This window comes from Zootoca vivipara, chromosome 10 (assembly GCF_963506605.1).
Source record: "Zootoca vivipara chromosome 10, rZooViv1.1, whole genome shotgun sequence".
Classification (NCBI taxonomy): domain Eukaryota; kingdom Metazoa; phylum Chordata; class Lepidosauria; order Squamata; family Lacertidae; genus Zootoca; species Zootoca vivipara.
The window spans coordinates 55,521,889-55,548,197 of NC_083285.1; the positions used below are offsets into that span (position 1 = coordinate 55,521,889).

General features: G+C 42.5%; 2 protein-coding genes across 16 annotated transcripts in view; one reads left to right on the forward strand and one right to left on the reverse strand.

Moving 5' to 3' along the window:
• Positions 1 to 18,157, reverse strand: part of DCP1B (decapping mRNA 1B) — a 44,434-nt gene extending 26,277 nt beyond the window's left edge. For 2 of the 3 annotated variants that reach the window (XM_035127339.2, XM_060280002.1), the window contains exons 1-3: positions 17,976 to 18,157; positions 15,990 to 16,030; positions 13,478 to 13,605 (exon numbers count right to left, since the gene is read on the reverse strand). In XM_035127339.2, coding sequence (XP_034983230.2) covers positions 13,478 to 13,605; positions 15,990 to 16,030; positions 17,976 to 18,128 — 322 coding nt within the window. In that variant the 5' untranslated portion in view covers positions 18,129 to 18,157. Of the gene's footprint in view, positions 1 to 13,477; positions 13,606 to 15,887 lie in introns of all 3 variants that reach the window. The other variant, XM_060280003.1, reaches the window with a different exon arrangement.
• The window catches only part of CACNA1C (calcium voltage-gated channel subunit alpha1 C), a 550,248-nt gene continuing 529,444 nt past the window's right edge, over positions 5,506 to 26,309 (forward strand). For 9 of the 13 annotated variants that reach the window (XM_035127329.2, XM_035127332.2, XM_035127337.2 and 6 more), the window contains exon 1: positions 5,507 to 6,256. In XM_035127329.2, coding sequence (XP_034983220.1) covers positions 6,118 to 6,256 — 139 coding nt within the window. In that variant the 5' untranslated portion in view covers positions 5,507 to 6,117. Of the gene's footprint in view, positions 6,257 to 26,309 lie in introns of all 13 variants that reach the window. The other 4 variants (XM_060279995.1, XM_035127322.2, XM_035127323.2 and 1 more) reach the window with 1 other exon arrangement.

A 26,309-nucleotide genomic window follows, 5' to 3' on the forward strand; every position in this document is an offset into this window, starting at 1 on the left:
TGGTAATTATGCACAAAACATTTAATTGCAAACTATTCCAATGCAGCTTTTCTTGTGCTACACTTTGACTATTATATGAACAGACCCAGGGATGCCAACTTGAATAAAATACTGGGGGGGGGGGGAGAGAACCCTGCCGTGCACAACTGAACAGATGATGTGGCACACCATACCATTTGAATGGCAATTCCCATCAAATTTGGGGAGGCCCAGCCTCCTCAAATTTTATTTTATGGGGGAGGGCCCCCCAAAGAGACCTCGGTCCCTAGGAGTTGGCTCCTATGAACAGACCTACTAAGAATCCACTTCAGACAACTATTCAACAATATTCTCAATTTTTTATTAGTCCTCTTTATGCTCAGCAATAAATTCTAACTACAAACTGCAAGAAAGCTAGTATAACAAAGGGGCCTAGAGCTTGAGCTGGAATTCAGGAAGTCATTGGTTCAAATCTCACCTCAGAAATGAATTTACTACGCAGTCTTTGGAAAGCCACCATATCTCAGCCTCAGCTACTCACCCTACATCCGTAATATGGGAACAATACTGAGTCCTGAATAATCACAACGGGATAGCACAAACAGATGAACACAATAAAAATGTGGTTGTGGGGTCGAAAATAGTGCAAGTGAACGACTTCAGTGAAAGGATCCCAATGCACTTTGAGCAAAAGCTCTCCCCAGGGGAACATTTTAATATTCCCACACAACTTGATGGTTGTTGTGTGTGTGTTTTTTGTTTTTTAAAAAAATTCACTCCTTTAAACCTGAACGTTTTCAACAACAGTTTAAAACCATACAAAGCATAAATCAATTTGTTTATTTTTACCATAACGTAAAGTGTCAAATGCAAAATGCCTTAAGGTACACAGAACTAGAAAAATCAACATGAGAAGCCTCTTCACTTGAAAATATAAATGTGATGGATATTACATTTGATTAATTGGTACCCCACATGACCTGCAAAGGGCAAAGGACTGGAGCAGAATGCGTTCCTAACAGTGTCAGACTCAAGTCCTGAGAAAGCAATAGCCGTTTGTCCAGACCAGCAAGAAAACCCATCTTGGAAGCTGTAAAAGAGGCCAGAGAATATCAACTTATCTGCTGGACTCCTGACCTATTGTCTAATGCAGAGTCTCCCTGCAATTCTCCCTTTGACTAGAATCACAGAATCATAGAGTTGGAAGAGACCACAAGGGCCATCCAGTCCAACCCCCTGCCAAGCAGGAAACACCATCAAAGCTTTCCTGACAGATGGCTGTCAAGCCTCTGCTTAAAGACCACCAAAGAAGGAGACTCCACCACACTCCTTGGGAGCAAATTCCACTGCCGAACAGCTCTTACTGTCAGGAAGTTCTTCCTAATGTTTAGGTGGAATCTTCTTTCTTGTAGTTTGAATCCATTGCTCAGTGTAGGCTTCTCTGGAGCAGCAGAAAACAATCTTTCTTCCTCCTCCATATGACATCCTTTTATATATTTGAACATGGCTATCATATCACCCCTTAACCTTCTCTTCTCCAGGCTAAACATACCCAGCTCCCTAAGCCGTTCCTCATAAGGCATCGTTTCCAGGCCTTTGACCATTTGGTTGCCCTCTTCTGGACACGTTCCAGCTTGTCAGTATCCTTCTTGAACTGTGGTGCCCAGAACTGGACATAGTACTCCAGGTGAGGTCTGACCAGAGCAGAATACAGTGGTACTATTACTTCCCTTGATCTAGATGCTATACTTCTATTGATGCAGCCCAGAATTGCATTGGCTTTTTTAGCTGCTGCATCACACTGTTGACTCATGTCAAGTTTGTGGTCTACCAAGACTCCTAGGTCCTTTTCACATGTACTGCTCTCAAGCCAGGTGTCTCCCATCCTGTATTTGTGCCTTTCAATTTTTTTTGCCCAAGTTCTCCTTTTGCCCAAGTTCTCCAACATTTCTCCTTGTTAAAATTCATCTTGTTTGCTTTGGCCCAGGTGTCTAATCTGTTAAGGTCATTTTGAAGTGTGATCCTGTCCTCTGGGGTATTAGCCACCCCTCCCAATTTGGTGTCGTCTGCAAACTTGCTCAGGATGCCCTCAAGCCCATCATCCAAGTCATTGATAAAGATGTTGAATAAGACTGGGCCCAAGACAGAACCCTGTGGCACCCCACTAGTCACTACTCTCCAGGATGAGGAGGAGCCATTGATGAGCACCCTTTGGGTTCGGTCAGTCAGCCAATTAAAAATCCCCTGAATGGTAGCATTGTCTAGCCCGCATTTTACCAGCTTCTTTACAAGAATATCATGGGGCACCTTGTCAAAGGCCTTGCTGAAATCAAGATAGGCTACATCCACAATGTTCCCTTCATCTACCAGGCTTGTAATTTTGTCAAAAAATGAGATCAGATTAGTCTGACATGACATATTTTTCAGAAACCCATGCTGACTTTTAGTGATCACAGCATTCCTTTCTAGGTGCTCACAGACCGTTTGCTTAATGATCTGCTCTAGAATCTTTCCTGGTATTGATGTCAGGCTGACTGGGCGGTAATTGTTTGGGTCCTCTCTTTCCCCCTTTTTGAAAATAGGGACAACATTTGCCCTCCTCCAGTCTGCTGGAACTTCGCCTGTTCTCCAGGAATTTTCAAAGATTATTGCCAGTGGTTCTGAAATCACCTCTGCCAGTTCTTTTAATACTCTTGGATGTAGTTCATCTGGCCCTGGAGACTTGAATACATCTAAACTAGCCAAGTATTCTTGTACTACCTCCTTACTTATTCTGGGCTGTGTTTCCGCTGCTGAATCATCTGCTCCATATTCTTCAGGTCGGGCATTGTTTTCTTTTTTGGAGAAGACTGAGGCAAAGGAGGCATTGAGGAGTTCCGCCCTTTCTCTGTCCCCTGTTCACATTTCACCATCTTCTCCTCTAAGTGACCCCACTGTTTCCTTTTTCTTCCTTTTGCTACGGACATATCCATAAAAGCCCTTTTTGTTGCTTTTAACCTCTCTAGCGAGCCTGAGTTCATTCTGTGCTTTAGCTTTTCTGACTTTGTCTCTACATGTGCTGGCTATATGTTTGAATTCCTCTCTGGTGATTTCCCCCTTTTTCCATTTTTTGTACATATCCCTTTTAAATCTTAACTCAGTTGAAAGTTCTTTAGATAGCCACCCTGGCTTCTTTAGGCACCTTCCATGTTTCCATCTCATTGGTATTGCCTGAAGTGCAGACTAGAGTGCAGTAGTATAGGCCAAATATACCTGCCATCTCCTTATGGCACAAGTTCTCAATTCCTCCTTTATTTAAATGGATTAGAAAAGAATACATTTTGAACTGCTTGCTCTTCATTTTCCTTCTACCGTGTTTCCCCTTTTTTAAGACGTAGTCATAAAGTAAGCCATGGCAGGAGTTTTAAGTATTTGCGAAATTTAAGACATACCCCGAAAATAAGGCATACCTTGTTGCTTTCCTTTAGAGCCTCAGAGAGGCTTGAGACCAGGTGGGAGTGGGGTGCATGAATTGAGCGCGTCGCCAGGCAAGCCGCGCTAGGAGGACCCCCCCCTCTTCCCAGGACTTTTTTCCACTCCGGCGGAGCGCCTGGATGGGGAAACCCCTTGGTGTCAGGAGGCCTGCTAGCCCCTTCCGTGCCGCCGGAGCGTAGTGGGCTGCATGGCCCAAAGCTGAGCGGCGGTGGGAGTCCCGCGGGCCCTTCCGCGCCGCCGGGGCGACGAATGGCGACGGGAGCGCTGCTGGCCCATTCCGCGCCGAGGCAGAGCGGCGGCGGGAGGCCTGCAGGCCCTTCCGCGCCACCGGGGCGACAGATGGTGGCGGGAGCGCTCCTGGCCCCTACTGTGCCACCAGAACGTCATGGGCTGCATGGGCCAAGGCCCGTGCGATGGACGGCGGAGGGAGCACTGCTGGCCCCTTCCGCGGGCGAGTTGGCGGCTGATTGACAGGCGGCCTCGCCAATGCCTGGAGGGAGAAGGGCGGCGAGGAGCAAGCGAGGGAACACCCACCTTGCTCCGCCCGCTAATGAAAACGGCTCGGGGTGGGGAGGCGCTTTGCCCAAAAAACCCACGGGGGTGCTCGTCGGGTGGGCCACGACGAACTCGCCCCGTTCCCTCTGGAGTCAGGGTGCCACCGCCGGCGCCTCCTCCTGGGGCAACTCCGCGGGACTTCAGTGTATCAGTGTAAAAAAAGCGTGTTTCCTCAGAGATGTAGCGCGCGCGCGGGGGCTGGCTGGCTGGCTACTTGACCTCCTGAGTTTAAGGGCGCAGAGGAATCCCAAAGGGGGTCCCTGCGCGCACCCTCGCCCGCCTCCGTGCGCGCTCAAGCGGGAAAGGAAGTTTAGCTCCTCGAGCTGCCGCCCCTTATGAATGCGTGTTTCGGTGGTGTGGACAAGGTGTGGACAAGGGTCTCATTTCCCCCTCACGGGACAGGGCGTACACAGGCATCTTTCAGACGACCTGCTTCGCGTCTCTCTCATCTCTTCCCCCCCCCGCTCTCCCGCCTCGATTTCGTGCCCCTCAGCTCCCATGTTAGCGATGGGATGGATGGCAGCACCCTGAGCCAGTAAGGTACCGGACTGTAATAAAAACCTAATAAAAATTAAGACATCCCCTGAAAATAAGACACCTTGTGTTTTTTTGAGGAAAAAAAGTTATAAGACGGTGTCTTAAAAAAGGGGAAACACGGTAGGAGTGTTAAGTTCACCAGTGCGGCACACTTCACTTCTATTTCACATTAGGACTCCCATATGACACCACACTTATGCATGTGTTTACTGAATCTGGTGGTACCTGCACATGTGTTATACGGGGAAGAGTTGTTACATACTTAAATATCACAATCCAAAAATGATTGCCTAAACTAGATGCCTCAAAACAAATTAAATCCATTTCTTGTGACAAGTTATGGATTGGATGAGATTTATTAGCAAGAGTGGATATCTCTCCTTAGCTCAAGAAATTGGTAGTTAACTTCTGCTTGGAAGAAAAGGGATTTATAATCCTATAATGGTGTTTATGTTCCCTTAACAGTGTCCTGCTTTCATTTAAAAAATAAAAATGGCTCAAATGCCACAGGATTGCAGGCTCAGAAATGCAAAGTAGCACTTTAGATGAAAGCAATACAGATAGAAGTGAGTGGGGTTTTCAACGGTATCTTGAGCACTGTGTGACCCAGTAAGGAATGCATGTTTACAACAGGGCAGTCTCCTGGCTGGGACAGACTACTAACCACATGCCTAGTATCTGAATATAAAGTTAAGGCAACACCATCATTTAAAGCATGCTGCCCCTGAATGATGTACAATCCTGGACGCAAAAACAAGCTTATTCACCCAACAGTCTGTGGAGCCATTTGCAATCTCTGATTAATTTCATTGGAAAGGTTGCATACTTATGGAGTAAACCGCATTCCTTTCCTTTTAAGGAGATGTTATCAGGGAGTTATTTTTTAATTGCTGAAAAATGTTAGAAGGCTAGTTTTCAGGGCTGGCACTGAAACAGGCACTTTATCACATTGCATATAGATGAAAGGATCTAGACACGCACTGCAAAATATGCATCAAACTTGCATTGCATAAGATTCGTGTGTATCACCGTTTTGTAAGTCTATTGGCCTGGTTCTCAATTAAAAAAATATGTAATTCACTCATTTGATGAAAATTTCTCTCTGGGTGAAGTCCAGAAAGTCCAAGAACCCCTTTAGAAAGACATATTCCTCCAAATACAAGGGTACGTTATCAGAGCCAGTGGTGGTGATGTATGAAAACCAGAGACCTCTATGACTCAGGGAGGTGATGAACTGACAGGCAGATGGAGCCCATTATCCTCACTTCTCAGTCCAAGTTTTCCCTGTAAAACTAACAGAGGAGAAGGATTTTAAGCAAGCACAAGGCACAGACCTCAAGAAAAAGATTGGGAAGAACTGAAAAAAGCAAGGAGCAAGACACGAGATATCACTTAGATTGTAAAGTGGTTTCCTTCGGTCTGCCTTTGGGAGTTTTAACAAAAATGTACAATTTTTGCAAATTTTCCAGCTACTAGGTTTGAATACTTCTAATGAAATTGTCACTGCCACGCAAAGAGTTCACTTTTTCCATCTATCCGTTTGGACTGTGAAAATTCATTTTGAAGAACAGGATGTTTCAAACCATTGTTCGGCAAGCAACTACAGCTTATCGTCCACTTCCTACGCACCACCCAGGGGAGCCTGGAGTGAAGTATACTGGCAAGATGGTCCATGAAACCCAACTCAGTTGCTTCTACATCACACCTGGAGGTAAGGACCCATAGCAACATGATATACAAAACTCAATGAAAAGATAACTGTATTTTATGATATCTGAAAAAATAGAGTGAATATTTTGGTATCTGCAGGTGAGATATTGTAAAATTCTATTTCTAAATTTACAAGAAAGGTCTTTAGAACTGAGAATTCACAGAGTACTTAGAGACAGGCAGTTTCAGAAAGAAATAAGCCTAAATAATTTGGCAGAGAACTGATGTCTAGCTTCTTAAAACTGTGATAACAAGACTGGTTTCCAAATGTTCACTGTGTCAGAGATTTTTGTTTTCTAATTTCTCATTTTTCAAAATTACTCAGTACATGGTCACATATAATTTTGATTACTTTTAAATGTTTGCACAAAATCAGAATACAGAACCTCTCATAATGGGTATATAATAACAGTATGGAACAAGAATAGTAAGCCACTTCAAATGTCTCCTTTTTCAAATAAAACTGTTCAGTCTACATGGAAAGGCCTATCTTATCTCAAAGAGATGTCCAACATTTCCACAGTTGGCCATATTTTCTCAACAAAATATGTCCAGACTAAACTGTACTATGTTTTGAAATCCAGAAAAGGAACCTCTGGTACTGTACAGTGTACTGCATTGGTCTTTTTATGAATTTGGAACCATCCATACTAGCAGAAAACTCAAAAAGTGCCCATCATACCACCCCTCAAATTCCGAGAGTGGAGAACCATTGCAAAATCAGTACCAGCCGTTGACAATCTGCATAGCATTGTTATCTTAGGCACTTCATTCTCACATGACATAGTTTTGCTCTGATACAATACTGAATATTAATGAAGATGGATACTGTAATGAATTGGTATTTTTGGTGTATCAGAACGATGTATCAATGGTTCTCCAACAATTGCTGGTAGCCGAGTTCAAAATGTGCTGAAAGTTTAGATAAGAAATCCAATGCAGAATACTTGTACTAGAGTACCAAGAAATCTATAGGCAATGAGTATAATGTGGATATTGTTTGCTTTGTATACAGTTCTACCGCAGAGCAGGAAAGTGGTTCTATACCAGCAGCTTTAAATTTGTGTTCTAGGGGAAAAGAGGCTCCTCAGAAGATTATCAGGAGGTTCTTCAAGTGGCAAGCCACCGTATGAAATAAGATATGACATATGATGGCCTATACATAAAAATACTTAGTACACCTGGTGCATGACTTAAAACTGAAATAGGTCTCCCTTCTCTAAAAGCACAGATTTATAAATCAATGTTTCTATATCAGGGGAAAATATTCGCTGTCAGACCAACAAGTAGTAAAACTGTGGTTTTTAGACCTGCATAATAGAAAAGGCTGGGCACACTGTTGTAACAGTTTGATGTCACATTATTCAATTTGCCCTGCAATGTCATCTCAGTTTATTTCTGCCCATAAGACCCATAATGTAATTTTTACTGAATATGTAAGCCACTAATTTAGAAGACCTTTTGGAACTTTTCAACTTACAGTTCTGTGATAGCCTACTGTAACAATATATAATTGTTTGCAAAACACAGTTGAAGTAAAGTTCCTGTTCAGGGAAATTATATATTAGTAACCCGCACTATAATACTTCTCTTTACAGCATGGAAGTATTTTACCAGCAAAAGTTCTGCCCCTTGCCTTACTAACAGATCTCCGTTTCATTTGATACCTACAGCTACACATATATAATGAAACCAAACCGACTTCAAATACTGCCTTAGAAGCAAAGTTGAAGTTATCAGCACACTTCAAAGGGTTTCATTTAGTTGTTTAGTCCTCCTACTTGACTTTCAAAGTTCTGTTATTGCTAGAATTATGCTTGAATATACCAAATGCTCATTATTATATTACACAGAATAGTTTAACCAAGGCTAAAATGTATACAAAAATATCTTATTCAAAATCATATACAACAGAAAAATTGTTATTTGAAGAATATAAAGTACTAGCAAATTTAATGGAAGGGCATAAAGAGGTAATTTTCTTACAGTAAGCACTAATTTTGCTTCTAGGCTATAGTTAGCTAGTCCAAGCAAATAACTATTATTGAATCTATGCCTGATTACAGCTGAGGTTATGAAGTGTATTTACCCCTAGAATAGAACTACAGCACTTTTGAATTGGAGGGGTGGGGAGGGGAAAGCATCCAGTTTAAGAAAAATAGCAAACAATTATTTTAAGTATTTAAAAGCAAAGTTGTGTTTGGACCATCATATTGTGGCTTATTAAGACAAGATATGAACAAGCCTTTTGCCCATGCAAACAGCTCCTTCACTCCTTCACAGTGCCAACCATCTACCCAGAAAGTCTGCAATTAACCACAATTTCTTGTTTCATCCATACTGGGAAACTATGGTTGCCAGCTTTGGAATAAGTTAGCATCCTCAACCATAGACCCCAGCTTGTTCCAAAGCTGGAAATTTAGAGTTCCGACACAGCTGGCAGCCATAGTTTAGAAGAGGGGTAGTCAACCTTTTTATACCCACCGCCCACTAATGCATCTTTCTTGATGGTAAAATTTCCTTACCGCCCACCAGTGCTTGATGGAAGGAGGATTCAGCTTGTGCTGTAGAACCCCCTACCTCCTAGCTAGAATCCTGAAATGCCCACTAGTGGGTGGTAGGGACTAGGATGACAACCCCTGGTTTAGACAAAAATGAAAACTGTAGTTAATTAGATGCTTCCTGGTTCATGTCACGAAGGGAGGAGCAAAGGAGCTGAGATAATATATTTTGAACTGGGCCATTATGTGAGGATAAACTAGAATAATCAGCATATTTTAGCAAGTTGGGAGGATGAACTAGAATAGTCAGCCTATTTTAGCAAGTATCCAATGGATATGGAGAAGTGAACAGGGTCAATTATCAACCACATTTTGCACCCAGGGTACTTTGAGCTAAAATCAAGTCCCGTTGATCTCAGGGGGGTAGTTCAATGCATGGCTAGTTTTGTCCTACTGAAATCATATGGGACTTTAAAAAGTAGTTCAGCTCAGATGGATCACACTTTTACTTCAAAACATTTTGTTTCCTAATTTTTTATACTGAGACTTGCTATAACAACTATTCATAGTCTAACGAAATCTAGAGAAGACTGAAGATTTGAGAGGAACAGATGACAACATGGTAGACAAAAACCACTGCTTATGTTGGATGGTTAAGGGTGTCATAATGTCCAGGGTTCCTACCCGGATGACAAGCAAGAGGAACAGAAATGAATGCTTTTTACAGAACAAGGAGAAGAATGATTTTTTTACTTCTTGTTCTTCAACAACTGTAGCAGTAATTTTGTTCTCAGCCTTGATATTGCATGCTCCAGAAAAAGACACCAAGATTATCCATGGCAACAGTACATGTGCACACTAAGTCAGAACAACAGTAATGTCAAGCTATGCAGATAAGAGCTTAATTTGAGCCAAGTCTCACATGCCTTAGCCCAGCCCTGCATTTAAGAATCAGTTCGGTAGCCATCGGCAACCAGGAATTCCACACAAGGAAGTGAGCAGACTGGGAAAGGAGCAATGGAGCCTTCTGTCCTTCCTCTGTGTTTAGTGTGAAACGAAACAGGCAGCTGAAAGAGGGCAGCAAAAATGTGTCTCTCTCTTCCGCCTCTGTTAGCCCCACAGCACACTTGTAAAAATGTTTGCAGCCTAGTAACTTTTGAGGGCTTGTTTTACAAAGCTGGCAAACATTATTCCTCCTTCCCATGGGCGTAGGCAGGGGGGCATGAGGGGGCAGTTGCCCGCCCCTAGAAGCAGGGCCGCTGGCCAGCCTGCCCCGCTGCCTGCCCGGTGCCGTCTCCCTTCTCCCTGGCTGGCTGTGGGGCGGGTGGAGGGAAAGCCCCAGAGCCGCGCAAAGCGGTTGGCTGGCTTTCCCTCCGCCCACCCCACAGCCAGCCAGGGAGAAGGGACGTCTCCTTTCTCCCTTGCTGGCTGTGGGGCGGGCAGAGGGAAAGCCAGGCAACCGCTTTGCGCGGCTCTGGGGCTTTCCCTCCACCCGCCCCGGCGATCGCAGAGGGGGAGGAGGGGATCGGAGCAGCCCAGTTTTGGGCTGATCTTGGCGCCCCCTCGCCCCTGCCGATTGCGGAGGGGGAGGAGGGCGTCGGAGCAGCCCAATTTCGGGCTGATCCTGGCGCCCCCTCGCCCCTGCCGTTCGACGAGGGGCAGGAGGGGGTCGGAGCAGCCCGAAATCAAGCTGCTCCGATCCCCTCCCCCCCCCCGCGATCACCGGGGCGGGTGGAGCAAAAGCTGGCAAGGGAGAAGGGAGCTTTCCTTGCCCCACTATGGCCCCTCCCCCACCCCTTGGCCCCCCTAATTTTCATCCTGGCTACGCCCCTGTTCCTTCCTTCCCAATCGCTCTCAACTATTGGTGTTACTACCTTATAAATTTGCTTGTGATGGAGGCATTATGGCCTTTGGCTTTCAGGCAAAGCCCAGCATTGCATAGAAAGGGGTGAGGGAGGAAACACCATAAGCAGCTGCACTCTTTGGAATCTGGGATAACACTAGCATGGGGAGGAGGTGCAAAACAAGCTCTTCTGATGTGGCCCAGGGATCCTCACATTAGTCCAGCAGCATAGGAAGGAACAGTGCTGCAATAGCCACTGGCATGATGTAAAGAGGAGACGAAGGTTAAGCAGGCTTCCCTAAACACAAAGAGAGGCACAAACTTCTCTCTTTTCCCTTTTGCTATTTAAATGTGGGATGGCTGGGACAGGAAGCAGTGCGGAAAGTTAATAGTCTGTGTTGTGATACTAATAGATAGCATGGGGTGGTGTCAAGAGCACTCTGTGTTATTTTAGTTTGGGAACACAAGCTTTATTTTTTATTTCTCATTGCATGTCAGGTTTCTACCCACTAAGACTGCGAGAGAGAATTGGTGACAGTATTCCTTTAATCCTCTAACTTTGGAGGAGGATTTTCTCTGGCCCTCCTGTGATACAATGTTGCTGTCTTATATTATTTTGCTCACTAATTGACCTAAGGCATCTCACTTTATTTTGCTGAATAGTTTTAATATGCTCTTTTAATATGCTGTCTACTACTATAAATCAATCAATCGATCAGCCTTGTATTTAAACACTACCCTTTAATACACACATCAAGCTATTGCAAGTGGGGCAGAACTCTTCATCAGTAGAGGTCAGCATGGTTATGGTCACTGACTCGACCTCCAGTTGGTCACATCACCAATGCTTACAGGGAGGTAGAGAGGGAGGAGACGAGGTGGAAGCCAGTTCAGTGTGTTGCAAATTCACCAGCAGGAATGCAAGATTTGTCTCCAACAATGGACCTTGTCCTTCCCCCTCTACTTCCTGTAAGCAGCAGCAATGCAACTGACAGGTTGGATGAGAAGTGCTGTTCCACCATGCTGTCTGCTACTGCCAGCTGCAACAGCTTAGTAACTTATGGGCTTATTTATATTACTGCCTTCGCTGTATGGTTTCAGATCCAGGCTGATCCCTGTTTATGATTAGTGCTTAATTCCTTTAACCATGATTAAGAGGAAGGGTAGCATTTGTGCTCAAGAGAGGAGAGAAGATTTGTGGAGGGCAAATCATGCATTCCCACGGGCATTCAACTATGGGAAAGAGGGAGCATAAAGATTGCCTCTGCATTGGTCCCATGTCCAAAAGTGCTCCTATTCCCAAGTGTACAGAATCCCTGCTTTCTAAAGAGTTATTGGGATACAACATTTCCTCAAGGCCAACATGTAAACTGGAAGAGAAAAATCAGTCCTTGATATCACTATATGGTGTGGATAACCCATATGTGTACAAACACAACAGAAAACAACTCAGCTTTTCTCATCCTCTTCAAGTGTTTGTTATGCGTATGAGTCTAATTTTGTATTTAAAACCTAGAGAATGCTGTAATCTCTTAGGCAGATGGATTGTTTATTAATATGCATTTGTGAAAGCACAACAGAACTACAAGCTGTTCAGGGTTGCTAGATGCTAGTGTTACATAAAGAGCTACTAACTACAAATTACATGCAAATGTTGTTTAAACGAGCCCTAATGCCACATTAAGTCAGGCAGGCAGGCAGGCAGGCATGGGACAGGGAAATTTGAAGCAGGGGGGGGGGGAGTATTTACTCTTTCCACTCCCTGCTTCTTCTCTGTCCCAATGCCCCTGTCACTGTTTTTCCCACCATGGAGTTCTAAACTAGCACTTGTCTCATTATTTTGGCAAGCCTGCTCATGACTCATGCAGACTATTCTGTAGGTTGGGTTGATGGATAGACACATGGCTGGTGGACTAACGAAATTTCATTGCCACGATAAAGGCTGGCTCAAGACATTTTCCTCCCTCAGAAGGAATAAATTGCACCCCACACACCCCGACAAGTCAGAGGGCCTAGTACCCAAGGCCAGCAAAGTTATTTTGGCACCCGAGGCAGAAAATCCCATTAGAACCTTTTCCTGGCAGTAAAAATACGTGACTACTACTACTACTACTGATAATAATAATAATAGTAATTAGAATAACTAACAATTTGATACCCTTTTGTGACATTTAAAATCAGCAGCCTAAGGCATCCAGCTTCGTCAGTGTTAGAAGGCAGCCAAGGCAACACAGTCATCCTTCAGGACAAATGGGAACCTTTTTCAGCTGAAGAGCAGAGTAAAAATCCTTCAAACAAATACCTATAAACTGAGACCACTAGAAAGATATCAGCAGCACTGATTAAGCCCTTGCTGCTATACACATGAGCTTATCACATATCTTAATGGGAGTTATTGAGCCCACCTGTATGAACATACCCATTTCTTGCTTGTGCTAGAGAACCCAGGAACTTGCTATACAACAGGAGTGGAGAACTGGATCTGGCTGCAGGCCATATCCTTATATACTCTATCTCTCACAGCAATCACCTGACATCACAATGACGTCAAATGATGGAGCACTTTGAAGTCCTAGGAAAAGTCAGGACATCAAAGCACCATCCTGGGTGCTTGCAAATAACCCTCTGCAGTGCTTTGAAGTGCCACTGGTCGACTCTTTGCAAGCCTCTTCAAGGAATAGCTGGATACGGAGTTTCCCTTAGAGAACTCACTAGTGCAGCCAATCCAGGATTTTCAACTGCTTTCTTGAAAAGTAAGAAACTTTAAAACTACTTTTTAAAGTTTTGAAAATTTTCAGAGATTTTCAAGAAGCAGCTTGGAAGAAGCATACTTCAACCCCAAGAATGAGTTTAGTCAATGCACGAAACTGTTACTCACATCTGGCATTTCTGTAAAGCAGAAAAGGGTCCTGTAACTGGAAATCCAGATCTTTAGTTATGGGTTCTGTCCGATTTTCCATACTCAGCCTATTCATAATAGTGAATCCATACTTCGGTGAAGCTGATCTGAAAAACGATCAGAAATAAAGCCCTCCACAGTCAATGAAAAATAACTGAATGAAATTATATTTTAAAACACTTTGTTCTACAAGTATGGCTATATTTTTTACTAAAGTAACTGAAAGCCTAAGAAAAGGCTTGGCTTTGGGGGGGGGCAGCATTTTTATTTTTTTACAAACTTCAGTACAGGTCAGACACCTCTACCTCTTAGAATGGCAACCTCTCACTGTTATAATCAATATCCTCCTCTACTACTTTAGAAATTTACAGATCTTATTTTAATTCACTGCTTCTGCAGTTTACCTGCAGTTACCTTATTATTATTTAAATACAAAAGATACAGTTTGTGAGGGCTAAACAACAGTGCTCCTAACAAGAGCTCAGCTAGTTAAAAACTAATATATGAAAGAACAGTTTTTTAAAATATCTGAATCTCTTGTGCATACAAAGCATTGTGCCCAAGCGTACACTTTAACCATCAGAGGCCTGCTCCACCTTAACAGTGTCCTATTAGTTGGACTAATTGCACATTATAACTTCCTTTTTATGATGAAGCAAGAATGGGCACACTAAGGAAATTCACTACACAGAGGGCCTTCATTCCCATTTTAAACCTTTGCCTTTTTTTAACCTTTTCAACACATGGTTATTAAAATGGGTACATGTGGAACATTCCAATTTTGAACTGTGTTTGATACCAGTGAAAAGACACTGGCTTAATGTGTGGGAGACATTCCAAGTTTGGTAGGCTTCCAAGGATGTCTCTGTACCCTGAAGCCACTAGGAATGTGCATTACAGGAAGGGAGGTAACAGAAAATGAAACAAAGGGTGGAAGTGATAGAAAGCAGCAAACATGATGATAATCAGAGAATTATCAGATTAGTTTGTTCAGTTCATTTTACTTTTATTCCCAACAGAAGGCTTACTTTCAACATTTAAAAAAACACACTTATTTCTCCCCTAACTTGCAGCACCAGCAGGTTATAAATAAAACTGTCTTTATAAAAAGATTTCCAGAAATAGATGCATACTCTCTCATCTCTGTTCCTCATTTTACTTTTTAACACTCTGAAGTGGTTTTTAAGAGTCTGAATTGTGGAATGTATGAATTTGAACTGGAAAATCTTTGGTTCAAATCTCTGGAATCAACTTGCCAGGTATTACTCTTTAGGCAAGCCACTATTTTCTTGGTCTCAACTGCCTTTAGACTACAGTGGTACCTCGGTTTATGAACACAATTGGTTCCGGAAGTCTGTTCATAAACTGAAGCGTTCATAAACTGAAGCGAACTTTCCCATTGAAAGTAATGAAAAGTGGATTAATCCGTTCCAGACGGGTCCGCGGAGTACTCAACCTGAAGCGTACTAAACCCGAAGCATGGGTGTAATTGGTTCCGGAAGTCTGTTCATAAACTGAAGGGTTCACAAACTGAAGTGAACTTTCCCATTGAAAGTAATGGAAAGTGAATTAATCCGTTCCAGATGGGTCCGCGGCGTTTGTAAACCGAAAATTCGTAAACTGAGGTGTTCATAAACCGAGGTCCCACTGTATACGAGAATAACAACACAATAAAGTCTGTTTGACTTCCAAAATGTCCGGAAACCAAAGCGCAGCTTCTGATTGGCTGCAGGAAGTTCCTGCAGCCAACTGGAAGCTGTGGAAGTCCCATTGGCTGTTCGGCTTCCAAAAATAGTTCGCAAATCAGAACAGTCACTTCTGGGTTTGCAGCATTAGGGAGCCAAAACGTTCAAGAACTAAGCTGTTCAAAAACCAAGGTACAACTGTACTGACCTTCCTTACAGTGTTTTCAGCCCTAAACAATTACAATTTTACAACCCTAAACAATTACAATTTACTACTACCGTACTATTAGTAGCAAGATTGTGTTTCACATTGTTATTATTGTTATTATTATTTAGTTCAATTTTTTTTCCAAAATATAGGAAATCCAAAGTTCTAAATATTATTTGTAAGGAAGATCTAATAAGTTTAAAAGAGGGTGCGGTATCATAAAACTTTGACATCGGAAATATTTGCCTGATACTTTGCTTAGTCTGCACAGAAACCTCCTCCTTACACCTTGTTATAAGTTTTTCACTGGCATATTATCTTAGGAGAAATGTATGGGGAGTCACTCCCTTCATCAAGGTTCATCAATCAGCAGTATTTAAAAAGAAAAAAAATTCTACACTTATCATGTTAACATCAGACCAAGTATCTTTAATTTCCAATAAGTTTTCAACCTTCATAAGTGATGAAGAGTTTCATGCAATTCAAAAACTTGTACCTCTTGATCCAGTCAATGGTATCACTTTTCTGTGCTTCTTTTTTGTAGTATGAGAATGGCGTGAATTTAAAACACTGATATTAAAATTAATAAAATTCCCACCTTGTGTAAACAAACAGTGTTCCTTCCACATCAGTCTTTTCCTAAAATCAATTAAAATGCATAATTTTAAAGATAGAATAAAAACCACCTAAGCGAATTAGTGCAAAGCATAAGCAGACAGACAAAATTGGGGGCTCTTTCAAATGTTACAGGTGATGAAATGTGATTTTAAAGCACCAACTGAACACTGGCTTTCTGGTATGTACGTGTCTTTTAAATCACCGCATGCATTTTTCTAAGCACACATTTACAGTATTCCCCCCCTCCCCGAGATTTAACATGTGCTCTGTATATATGCACTAGAAACATAACATATGAAACAGGCCTTTTCAATGGAGAATTAGGCCCAGATGCCAGCTCATTTGTCATAACACAGTGGCTTTCCCATCTTGGGGTGGAAAATGCCTCCTTTCCTGTTTGCCAGGGTCATATTAGACACTTCATACAAATTGCCCTACTGTGGCTGAATTTTTGTTGAGTGGAAAATAAAGCAAGATTATCTCTGTATTTTTGGATAATGTGAAACTCCATTTTCATGCAACTTAGGCTCTAAACATATACCATGGCTACAGCAGGGCTGGCACCAGGGGTCTGCATGGCTAGTAAATTGCTGAGGGCTCACGCTTCCACAAGGTCTCATTGCCAACATGTAATATGCTACTGTCCAGTATACTGCCCAGGCATTGTTCTGGCCAACCTCCTTTTAAAAAAGAAAACTCTGAACTTCCAGGAAAACCAGAGCTGTGTTTGTGTGCCTTCACTAAACTAAGCAGCCAGTCCACAGAGCATGAAGAAACTTCTGGCACCAGGCCCATGCAAAGCTTGCCTGAGGCCCAGGGAAGGAGTCTTTTTCATAAGATGTGCCACTGAGGCAGGGGCACTAGTATGCAGTAATGCAGGTCCACAGGCATGGGTGCTTCACCCATGGCCGTTTCACCCATTAAGTCCCCGGTCGGCTGGGAGGCACAGGGCATTCTTGGCAAGACAGTGTAAGTCCAGCAGCCTCTGGTGGAGGCCCCAAGCCAGCATAGCCCTCCAAAGCTCAGGCCAAATGTACCCAGCTACCCCCTGCCCTCTGCACGGGCCTGTCTGGCACCACTGCAAGCTGCTTTTGTTGGGCATGCTGGCCAGGGAGCTGCACCTTTGCTGTGCTAAACTGGGCGACCATAGCCAGGCAGTTTGAGGAGACAAAGGAGGCAGCTACTGCAGCTTTGCACACCCTTTGATGGGCACAATGGCACAAGGAGCTGTTGCTTCAAGGAGCTGCTTGTCTCAGTCCAGTACCTACTAGCACCAAACCAAGCAGCCAGCCCAGGGGAGAAGCAGCACCAGCATTGCACACTGCATTTTGAGCATGCTGGCCCAAGTAGCTGTTTCTCTTAGATCTGGTCAGACTCGAACACTAATTAAAAAGTAGATAAACAATGCAATCCTGTCAATGTACTGTATACCCATAAGTAAGCCCCACGGTGTTCACTGGGGTACAGTCCCAGCCAAGCACAAGCCTATACAGTACTCAGAAGTAGGCCACATTAACTTCAACGGGACTTAATCCCAAGTGAGTATAGGACAACAGGACTGCAGCCTTAATTTCTCCCCAAGCATCTCCAATATTACTGTCCTCGCCAGGTAAACTCATTATGAGGTTAGTCCTATAAATGCAAGCAAGCTCGGTATCGATCTGCTCTAGATGTCATGGTTTACTCGTCCATCCTCCCCTTCCGCCCTGTTTTCCCGGGCTGCAGTCATGCATCAGCCGCTTAAAGCGCATGAGCGGAAGAACAAGTTAAAAAGCCAGGGAAAGAGTCTCCCACAAAAGTTTCATCTGCGCAGACGCTTTAAGAACGATTTCGCCAGCCCAGCCGCCCCTGCACTACAGAATTCACGGCGCGAGGATGACGTTGGTTGATTTAAAGTGGTAGGTGCTTTATTCCATCTCTGCCCCATTTCACCACCACCACCCCGCGATGACACTCGGTTACTCACCCACTCATTGGCTCGGTGCCCGAAAGTGTATAGCGCCACCTGGCTGGCCACGTCTACGATGCTGCAGATGTAGGGGTCGTGCCGCTGCAGTGCCGCCAGGCTGATGTCCAACCCCTTGCCCAGTAAGGCGGCCCCGGCCAAAGCCGCAGCCATCTTGCCTCCGTGAAAACAACACTTAGAGCGCGGGGCAGACACGACTAGCCGAGAGCCGAGAAGAAGAGAGAGATGGAACGCGCCGGCCTGTTCCCTCAGCGCCAAGACCGGGGAAAACCCAGTCCTGGTGATCGAGCACCGAGTCCGAAGAGCGCTAGATTGTTGCCACTGGCAACAGGTCATCTCAAAGACCCTCGGCCTGTGGTTAACGAGACCCACGTTAAAAAATAAATGGGGAAAACGCGAAGAGCAAAGATGCTGCCTGCAAAAAGCTAAAATAAAACCCAAACTCAACAATGGGTTTTGGTGGGGTTGTTTTTTTTACAATCTAGGAAGTTGTTTTCGTACTTCTCTGTAAAACAAGAAATGAAACCACAAACCAACAATTGTATCTCACGTTATATGCCAGTCATTGCCAAATTAAAGCATTTAGCCAAATATGGAGAAACAGAGTCGCTATTGTTACTATTTTTATTCAAATAGTTTTAAAAATTACAAGGCAAATTCATAAAATGTTGAGGAATCCGGTTGCCACCTTTTTTCTAGGGCTTCCATGATGTTAGCAGGTGCATAACATGCACAAGTTCAAAGGGGAACATGCTTACTATGGGGGGGGGGAATCCTTGTCATAAGTCTACCTCTCATACAGTGGTTATAACAACAGGAAACCTGACACACACCCTTCAGATTTAGATACCTTCAGTATCAGATAATGAGATTTGGGGGCAAGGTATACTGGTGCCATATTTTCAACCTTTCTTGCTATGACAGGGCTCTAACAGTAATAACACAGAACATCCATAATCTAGAGTGAATATTTTAATAGCATTTTTAGATCTGAAAGTATCAAAAGTTTTGAGAATTATGTAATTCAAATCTCTTAACTGACGCACCCTTCCAGGAGTGCCATCTCACTGTATTGTGTGAGCCACACCTCTTCCACAAAACAATTATTTTTAATATTAAGCAGCATCAGCTTTAGTAGCAAATGTGAGTTTTCTTTAATTGCCTAGCCACATTATGAAGGTTGTGGGAAGGGGGATGGCTCTAGATTCATTTGAAATATCATTTTTTTAGCTTAAGAATTTGAAATGGTTTATTTGCCTACTTTGGGGGGAAAGGGGGGTGGAAGAGATTAAATCTTTCAGGTGTTATGGGCCCAACATGTTTGAAATTTATATTCTTCCTCGGGGCTCTTAACAGCAAGACCACTGTATTCTCTATTGTGTTCTATAACAAAACAAAGTGTGTCCCTTAAGAAGAAATATACTTTACAATGTATTGGATCAATAAAATATTTATTCTGTATACCTTTGAAATTTTGTCACAAACACACACACACCCATTCTACCCTGTTATTGGTATCTTCCCTTCTTTTTCTCATTTGCCTGCTTTTCCACTCATCCTGCTCATTGTGTGCTGAGCAGCAAACAGAGTAACTGGCAGAGCAGTCAGATGACAGCTCAATCGATCATGTAGTTTATTTCAGTGGGTATTGTCTCAACTCTGATGGCGACATGTGACAAATTGGCACCATGATTCAATCCTGGGTTTCCATTTTGAATTCAAGACTCTTCCTTTTCCTCTATTCTCTCATTACTTGAATTAAACATTTTATCAATACGTTTCTGGCTAAATCAGTTTAAAAAAAATTCAAACAAAATGCATATATTAGTATCTTTTATGTAAATATGCAACAGTGCCCTCTAGTGGCATATACATTCAACCACTCTGACATAAAAAAAATCTGTCTTATGCTTATGGCCTTAGCAGAATGAAACTAAAGACTTTCATACTAGGAGCCACAGTTGTTAACCATACACTGCCTGCCACAGGTTAGTTTAACCATTTGACAAAATTATGGCCATACAGTGGTACCTCGGTTTATGAACATAATTGGTTCCGGAAGTCTGTTCATAAACTGAAGCATTCATAAACTGAAGCGAACTTTTCCATTGAAAGTAATGGAAAGTGGATTAATCCGTTCCAGATGGTCCGCGGAGTAACCGTTCATAAACTGAAGCGAACTTTTCCATTGAAAGTAATGGAAAATGGATTAATCCGTTCCAGACCAGTCCGTGAAGTACTTAAACTGAAGCGTTCATAAACTGAAGCATGGGTGTAATTGGTTCCGGAAGTCTGTTCATAAACTGAAGCGTTCATAAACTGAAGCGAACTTTCCCATTAAAAGTAATGGAAAGTGAATTAATCCGTTCCAGATGGGTCCGCGGCGTTCATAAACCGAAAATTCATAAACCGAGGTGTTCATAAACCGAGGTTCCACTGTACTGGGACAAAGGAATTATACACTATTGCAGTAATTTTGCTAATGTCTTTCGCAAGCCTGAACAGCTTGTGGCATGCCAAGCAATGAATGATGGCTCATTTTTGTTGCCAGAAAATATGGTTGCTAAACACTTTAAAAGCCCCAACATGTGGCTTGATGTGGTAGGTCAGATTGTTTTTGATGGGTCTACATAACCTCTTTCCAATTCATGTATGTTGCCATAATAGATTGTTAGAGGCAGTGCTGATTAGTGTAAAATTCCTCTTTCTACAGAGGATTCCCACAAACTGACCTTTCTCAATCTTGAGGTCTGGTCTCAAGGTACATGAGGCTATAACTTTGTCACTGCTAAACAGGTCTGCATCTTGTCAGTCCCTAGTTTGGTGTTCTCATGAGAAGCACACATATATGCCACTTTGGGTTCCATGGTCGAAAAAAGGCAGGGTATAAATGTAATAAAATTAAATTTAAAAATGTACTGTATTTTGAAGACAGAATCTAATTGTGCCACAACTGTGCATGACATCGGGTTCCTGAGTGGTAAGATTTCCTCCAAAACCCTCCTAGTCTTCCCTTGTAAAAATGATATAATATGTAAAGTAAATATGAAGGCCACTATGCCCATTGCAAAAATAAAGCTGCATTACTCAAGTGTGCTGAAAAGGAAATGAAAAAGAAATACCATCAGAGCTGTTTCTGATGGCAAGGGGAATATATGCAGGCAAAAAGATAATTGTTGCAATCTGCTCCCAATGCTGAATTCATTATGTTTCTTGACAAATTAAATATGATATCCAAGCAGTAAGGACATGACTGTTACATTTCACTTGAAAAGTATATTTCTCCTCAACAAGGTTGATATAGCTGTGGTAAGAAAAATATATTAAAATTGCTTTGAGTCATCTTAGAGTTGGCAGCCTTCAAACCAAATTTTGTCCCCTATCTGTCCTGTTCCCAGTTGCCAAAATAGGGGTGTGGATGAGCAGTATCTATGACAATGGAACTTGACAGCAGGCTATTTCAGGGACGAGACAGGGCAGAGTGGTCCTTCAGTAAAAACACTAGGGTTCTTCAGCTACAGCTCTCAAAATGTAGGGGAAGCTTTCCAAAAGTGGAGTGAGTGGGCATCTGCTAGGGAAGATGCAAATAGCTTGCTACCCCTCCACATCTCATTTCCATTTGAGCAGTGATTTGTTTTTTTAAAAATGAGATGAAGTATCATCTTTTTAATTTCCTGGTCAGCAGAACTGGAATGGTCCTATGGCCACAAGTCAATTCCTAGATTAACTAACAGTTATGGAAACAGGTAAAGCAAGCAACCATTTTTAAAAACAGAAACTTGGATTGTGTATGACCTCGCCTTTGGAAACTCAGATGCTTTCAATGTAGCCCCAATCCTTCCTTCTACCGGTATTGGCCTGAGACCCTCAGTGTAGATTAAACCATAACATAAAAAGACTAAGAATCCATCTATTCTAGCATCCTGTTTCCACTAGCGGATAAAACTAGATGCTTCTGGGAAGTCCACATCATCAGAACACAACAGCAGCTAGACAAACCGCCTTTTGTTTGGCCTTGTATCTCAGCTCCAAACACTTGTGTATTTCCCAGCAATGCAACCCAGAGTGACTTGTCTTACAATGTAACATTTGGTTTCAAATGTTGTCCTGCTGCAGGAGTTGATAAATTATCCATTCAAAGCACCTATGTGCTGGTGCAGCAAGTCTTCATTGAGGAGACACCAACTACCATCATTGTCCCTCCTCTCTTGATTTAGGAAGGGTTGTGTTGTGACAGCATGTGAGAACTCCCATCCTACAGATACTTTAACTGAGTCATTAATCAGTCAAAGCAGACAGTAAATCAACTAAAACAATCTTTAATAAATTGTCAGCCTTACTAAAAATATCAAAAGGCTATCTTTTTTTAGCCTGACTTCCTTTTCAAGTTGACAATGGACACTTTGTTACATCTTGATGAGTGTTGGAACTGTGATTCATAATTGTGTATTTGCTGTGAATACTGATATGGCATGTTGAAAGTCCTGAGATTGTTTTCACAGACAAAGAGTTTTAAGTTACCACCTTGTTAAGGGACCAGGCAATAAAGACTGGACCACACCTGATCTATCTTAACAAAACAGTAACAACGCAATTTGTTAAAATCCTGCATTTCCAACTATGGATGCATATTTTCAACACGTATTATGACTTATATTCCATCTTATATTCTTTCAACTTTACCACACACAAACCAACAACTGAAACCTCCACACACAACCACAATATAAGGCAACAGCAGGCAGCCTCTCAATAAGTTAATGAAAAACTGGTTGATCTGCTGTAAACTCCTTTTGAGTTTTAATTGTGAATTTTCAAGGAGAGAGGAAAGAGTTGTGGAACAACCTGAGATTTACTTCACAAACTACGTTATTGTGTTTTCTTTTAACCTGTAGACATAAATATTTTAAATGTACACCTACAACATTAATGCACACACTGTAGAACCTCACTACCTGTACAAAAATGACAGGAGCTACAGAACTGGCAAACGGGAACTGGCATGGTGAACTATGAGAACTGCAGTTTGAAATTTGAGAATTAATACAGTATTCTGGACAGACCTCATTCATCCAACCTGGCTACTGATCCATCCTAACATCTAAGTTTATATTGCACACATGTGTGCGTACACACACACACACACACACGTCAATTTTGTAATGACTACCCATATTCAGAAACGTCTGCAGAAGTTTCTACCACTTCATGATTGTCTATGTGGGTAAGGTTTACACCACCCACCTATTCCTGGGTAGGGGGGGTGAGTGAATTAGATTCAGTGAACAGACAGTGAGAGAATTGAGTACTTGCAAAAATATTTTTTTGGATTAATAGTTGAGGAAATTAACAGCCCCCAAATATCAGTGGGCAGCTGATAGAAAAGTCTAGGCTTAATCTATTTGTGTGAATTTGTTTTCCCTGGTGTGCTTTGAATGTTTGGCAGTCACTTCTCCTTCTCCACTGTCTGGATTTTTGTCATTTTCAAGTGAGGCTGTTGCTGTGATATGTTTGCTGTCAAATGGAATTTACAGGTGCATTATCCTCCCTGACAGCTACAGCAAGGAACAAGGATCTCCTAAGAAGAAACTTCTACCCAAAGGGCATAAAGCTTCTCATATTTCTTTTGGCTACTCTCTGGCAAGTTCCCAATTCTAATAGTTTCATTATCACTGCAATTTAATCTTTTTTTTTTTAAAAAAAGAACAAACTGAAATTGTAGAGAGCCTACTACTCTTTGAACTGCAAGAAAACTTACACAGTTTTTAGACAACATAAGTGGGGGCAACAGCTTGGCAGGTCCCATTGGCCCCTACAAATTCTTGCTAAATTTCCAGTTAATTGTAGATTGAATTGCTGCCATTTGGGATCATTACAGCAGTCTTTTTCCTTATTACTGGTAGCAACTAGAGGCCCAATGGGCCAAATCTGGCTGCCATTTGGTCCACCCCTGAACAATGAATAGAGCCTTTTAGCTTTGCCCAAACTCTTTGCAGGTGTAAAACTCTTCACAACAACCTTTCGCTCATAACATGCAGCATACAGTATAAACACCCAGTTATGAATGCTTTGTCCTTTGCAGTCCTCACCATAGATCAGAGTGAGAGCTGGTTTTGTGATCTACATGATCATATCACAGGAAAACTCCAGGGGGGGATGTTTCCTACTAAACCACTTAAGTGGGAACCAGGTCTGTCCAGTGCACAAAGAACTAGAATCTGGGTTCATTTGCCAGGTAATCATTGTGTAGCCACTATGGGATCATTCACTCATAAATTCAAATAGCTAGCTCCTAAATCACCTGATGACTATCAGCCAAATGTGTGAATTACCTCAACTGCAAAGCATGGAGTTTTAACTGTTGTAACCTCTATATGAATCCACTGGGAGCTGTCACCAGGAATTTTAGAGTGTAGCGTCACCAATATGCAAATGACACCTTGTTGTGTCTCTCTATTCCACCTGAATCAGAAGAGGCAGCTGAGGTGCTACACAGGTGTTTGAAAGAGTAATGGGCTGAATGTGGACTAATAAATTGAAACTGAATCCTGAAAAGTCTTGTTGGCAAGGAATGCCTGTTTCCAGCTCTGGGCCATTTTGGACAGAGATGACTTGGCTATGGTATTCCATGCTCTGGTAACTTATTCAAGTCAATGCAGAGTTGGCTTTATTGGGATTTTTGTAGTTGTAGATGGATAAGTTAATTCTGGTTCCCACAATACTGTGGCACAGTACAATGATGAACTTGGTTGCCATGGAAATGTTTCTAGTAAAACAGGAATTCAAAGCTATCTTAAAAGAATGCTAAACGTCTCTCTTTGGCGATCACTCGTAGCCAAGTAAGATTGTCTTCCATAAACACAGCTTTAACAATAGGTCTGTAAGTGACTGTGGAGGCCAATTGTGGATCCACACGTCCTTCCACAGTGGGACATTGGTTTCCAGGTGGGAGTTGATCACGGTGTGGATTTGCCAAGCGTGCCTTCCTCTTAGCACATTTCTCCCTTGCGTCCTGAGATTGAGTTTCTTCAAAGCCCATGACACCTTTGGTAAAGGCTGTTCTCCAACTAGAACGCTTGCAGGCCAGAGTTTCCCAGTTGTCAGTGTTTATACTACATTTTAAAAGATTTCCCTCACTGGATCATCACCTTGTCGTGGTGAGTGGGCTTGCATGTTCCTATGACCCTTGTGAGCGAAGCCGTCGGGAATCTCGTACTCCCAGCAGGGTCACCCAAGGCGGTAAGGTCAAAGGGAAGGAGCTAGACAAAGAATGATCCAAGAAGCCCTCAACGGCAGAACAGGCGGATGATTACAATGGCTGTGAAGGTGGATGAAGGCTGCAGCAGATAGGAATCTACCAGTTTGTCGTGACTACTTCATGCCATCGGAACAGAGCCGTACTGCGAAGACTGTGCTAAACGTAGCACACATGAAGTAGTATGTATTAGTTATTTATCTATCAAGGTTATATACCATTTCGTTTTCAGGCCAAGCCATAAGAGTGTGCATCTTTTCATCAGTTTGCATGGTGAAGGTACATCCAAATTTCAACAATCTAGTTTGGAGGAATTGTCTCAGCACATGAAAGGGATTACCTCAGAGACTGTAACTGCAGTACATGCATTGAGATGATGCTCATGAAGATGATCATGCCCAAAGCCTCTTTATCATTCTTGTACATGTCAGCTAAATATCACTCTTCCATAAGACCTCAATATTAAAATTTTTTTAAAGAAATTAATACTGCTCTCCACAAAAAAACCCCACAAGCCTCCCATTTGCCAGTTGTGGAGCATGACAACTGAGGCTGGTAACATTTGCTCTTGCACGTTTCCTAGAAAATTTGTTGCTGTTTTTAAAGGTGCATAAACACAGATACAAAAATACTTGCATGTATGCCCAGGATAGAAAAGGTGTGTGTGTGTGGAGGAACTGACTGAAAGGAGATATAGAAACACAGCAAAGTTGCTTTCCACGAAGCTCCACTGTCTGATGTGAATGGTAAGCAGCAGAATGGCAATGAATATCCATGACACAAAAAACATGAATGTGTAGGTGTTAATATGTCAAATGCCCACAGGAAGGTGGAGGTCTTTATCACGACCAGTGCTTTTTTTCTTTAAAAAATGTTTAGGGATACTCTCATTTTTCTACTCATATTGAAATACTGCCCCTCAATGAGACCAAACTTAGATTCACAAAATGTTTCCCAGTGCTCGCTTTAAAATGAATAAACCTGCAGTGTTGGAGGCAGGCAGTGAGGTTCAGGCAGGGATTCTTGCAGTAAAAATAGGTATTATGAATATGTGTCATTATTTTCATCTATGAAATATT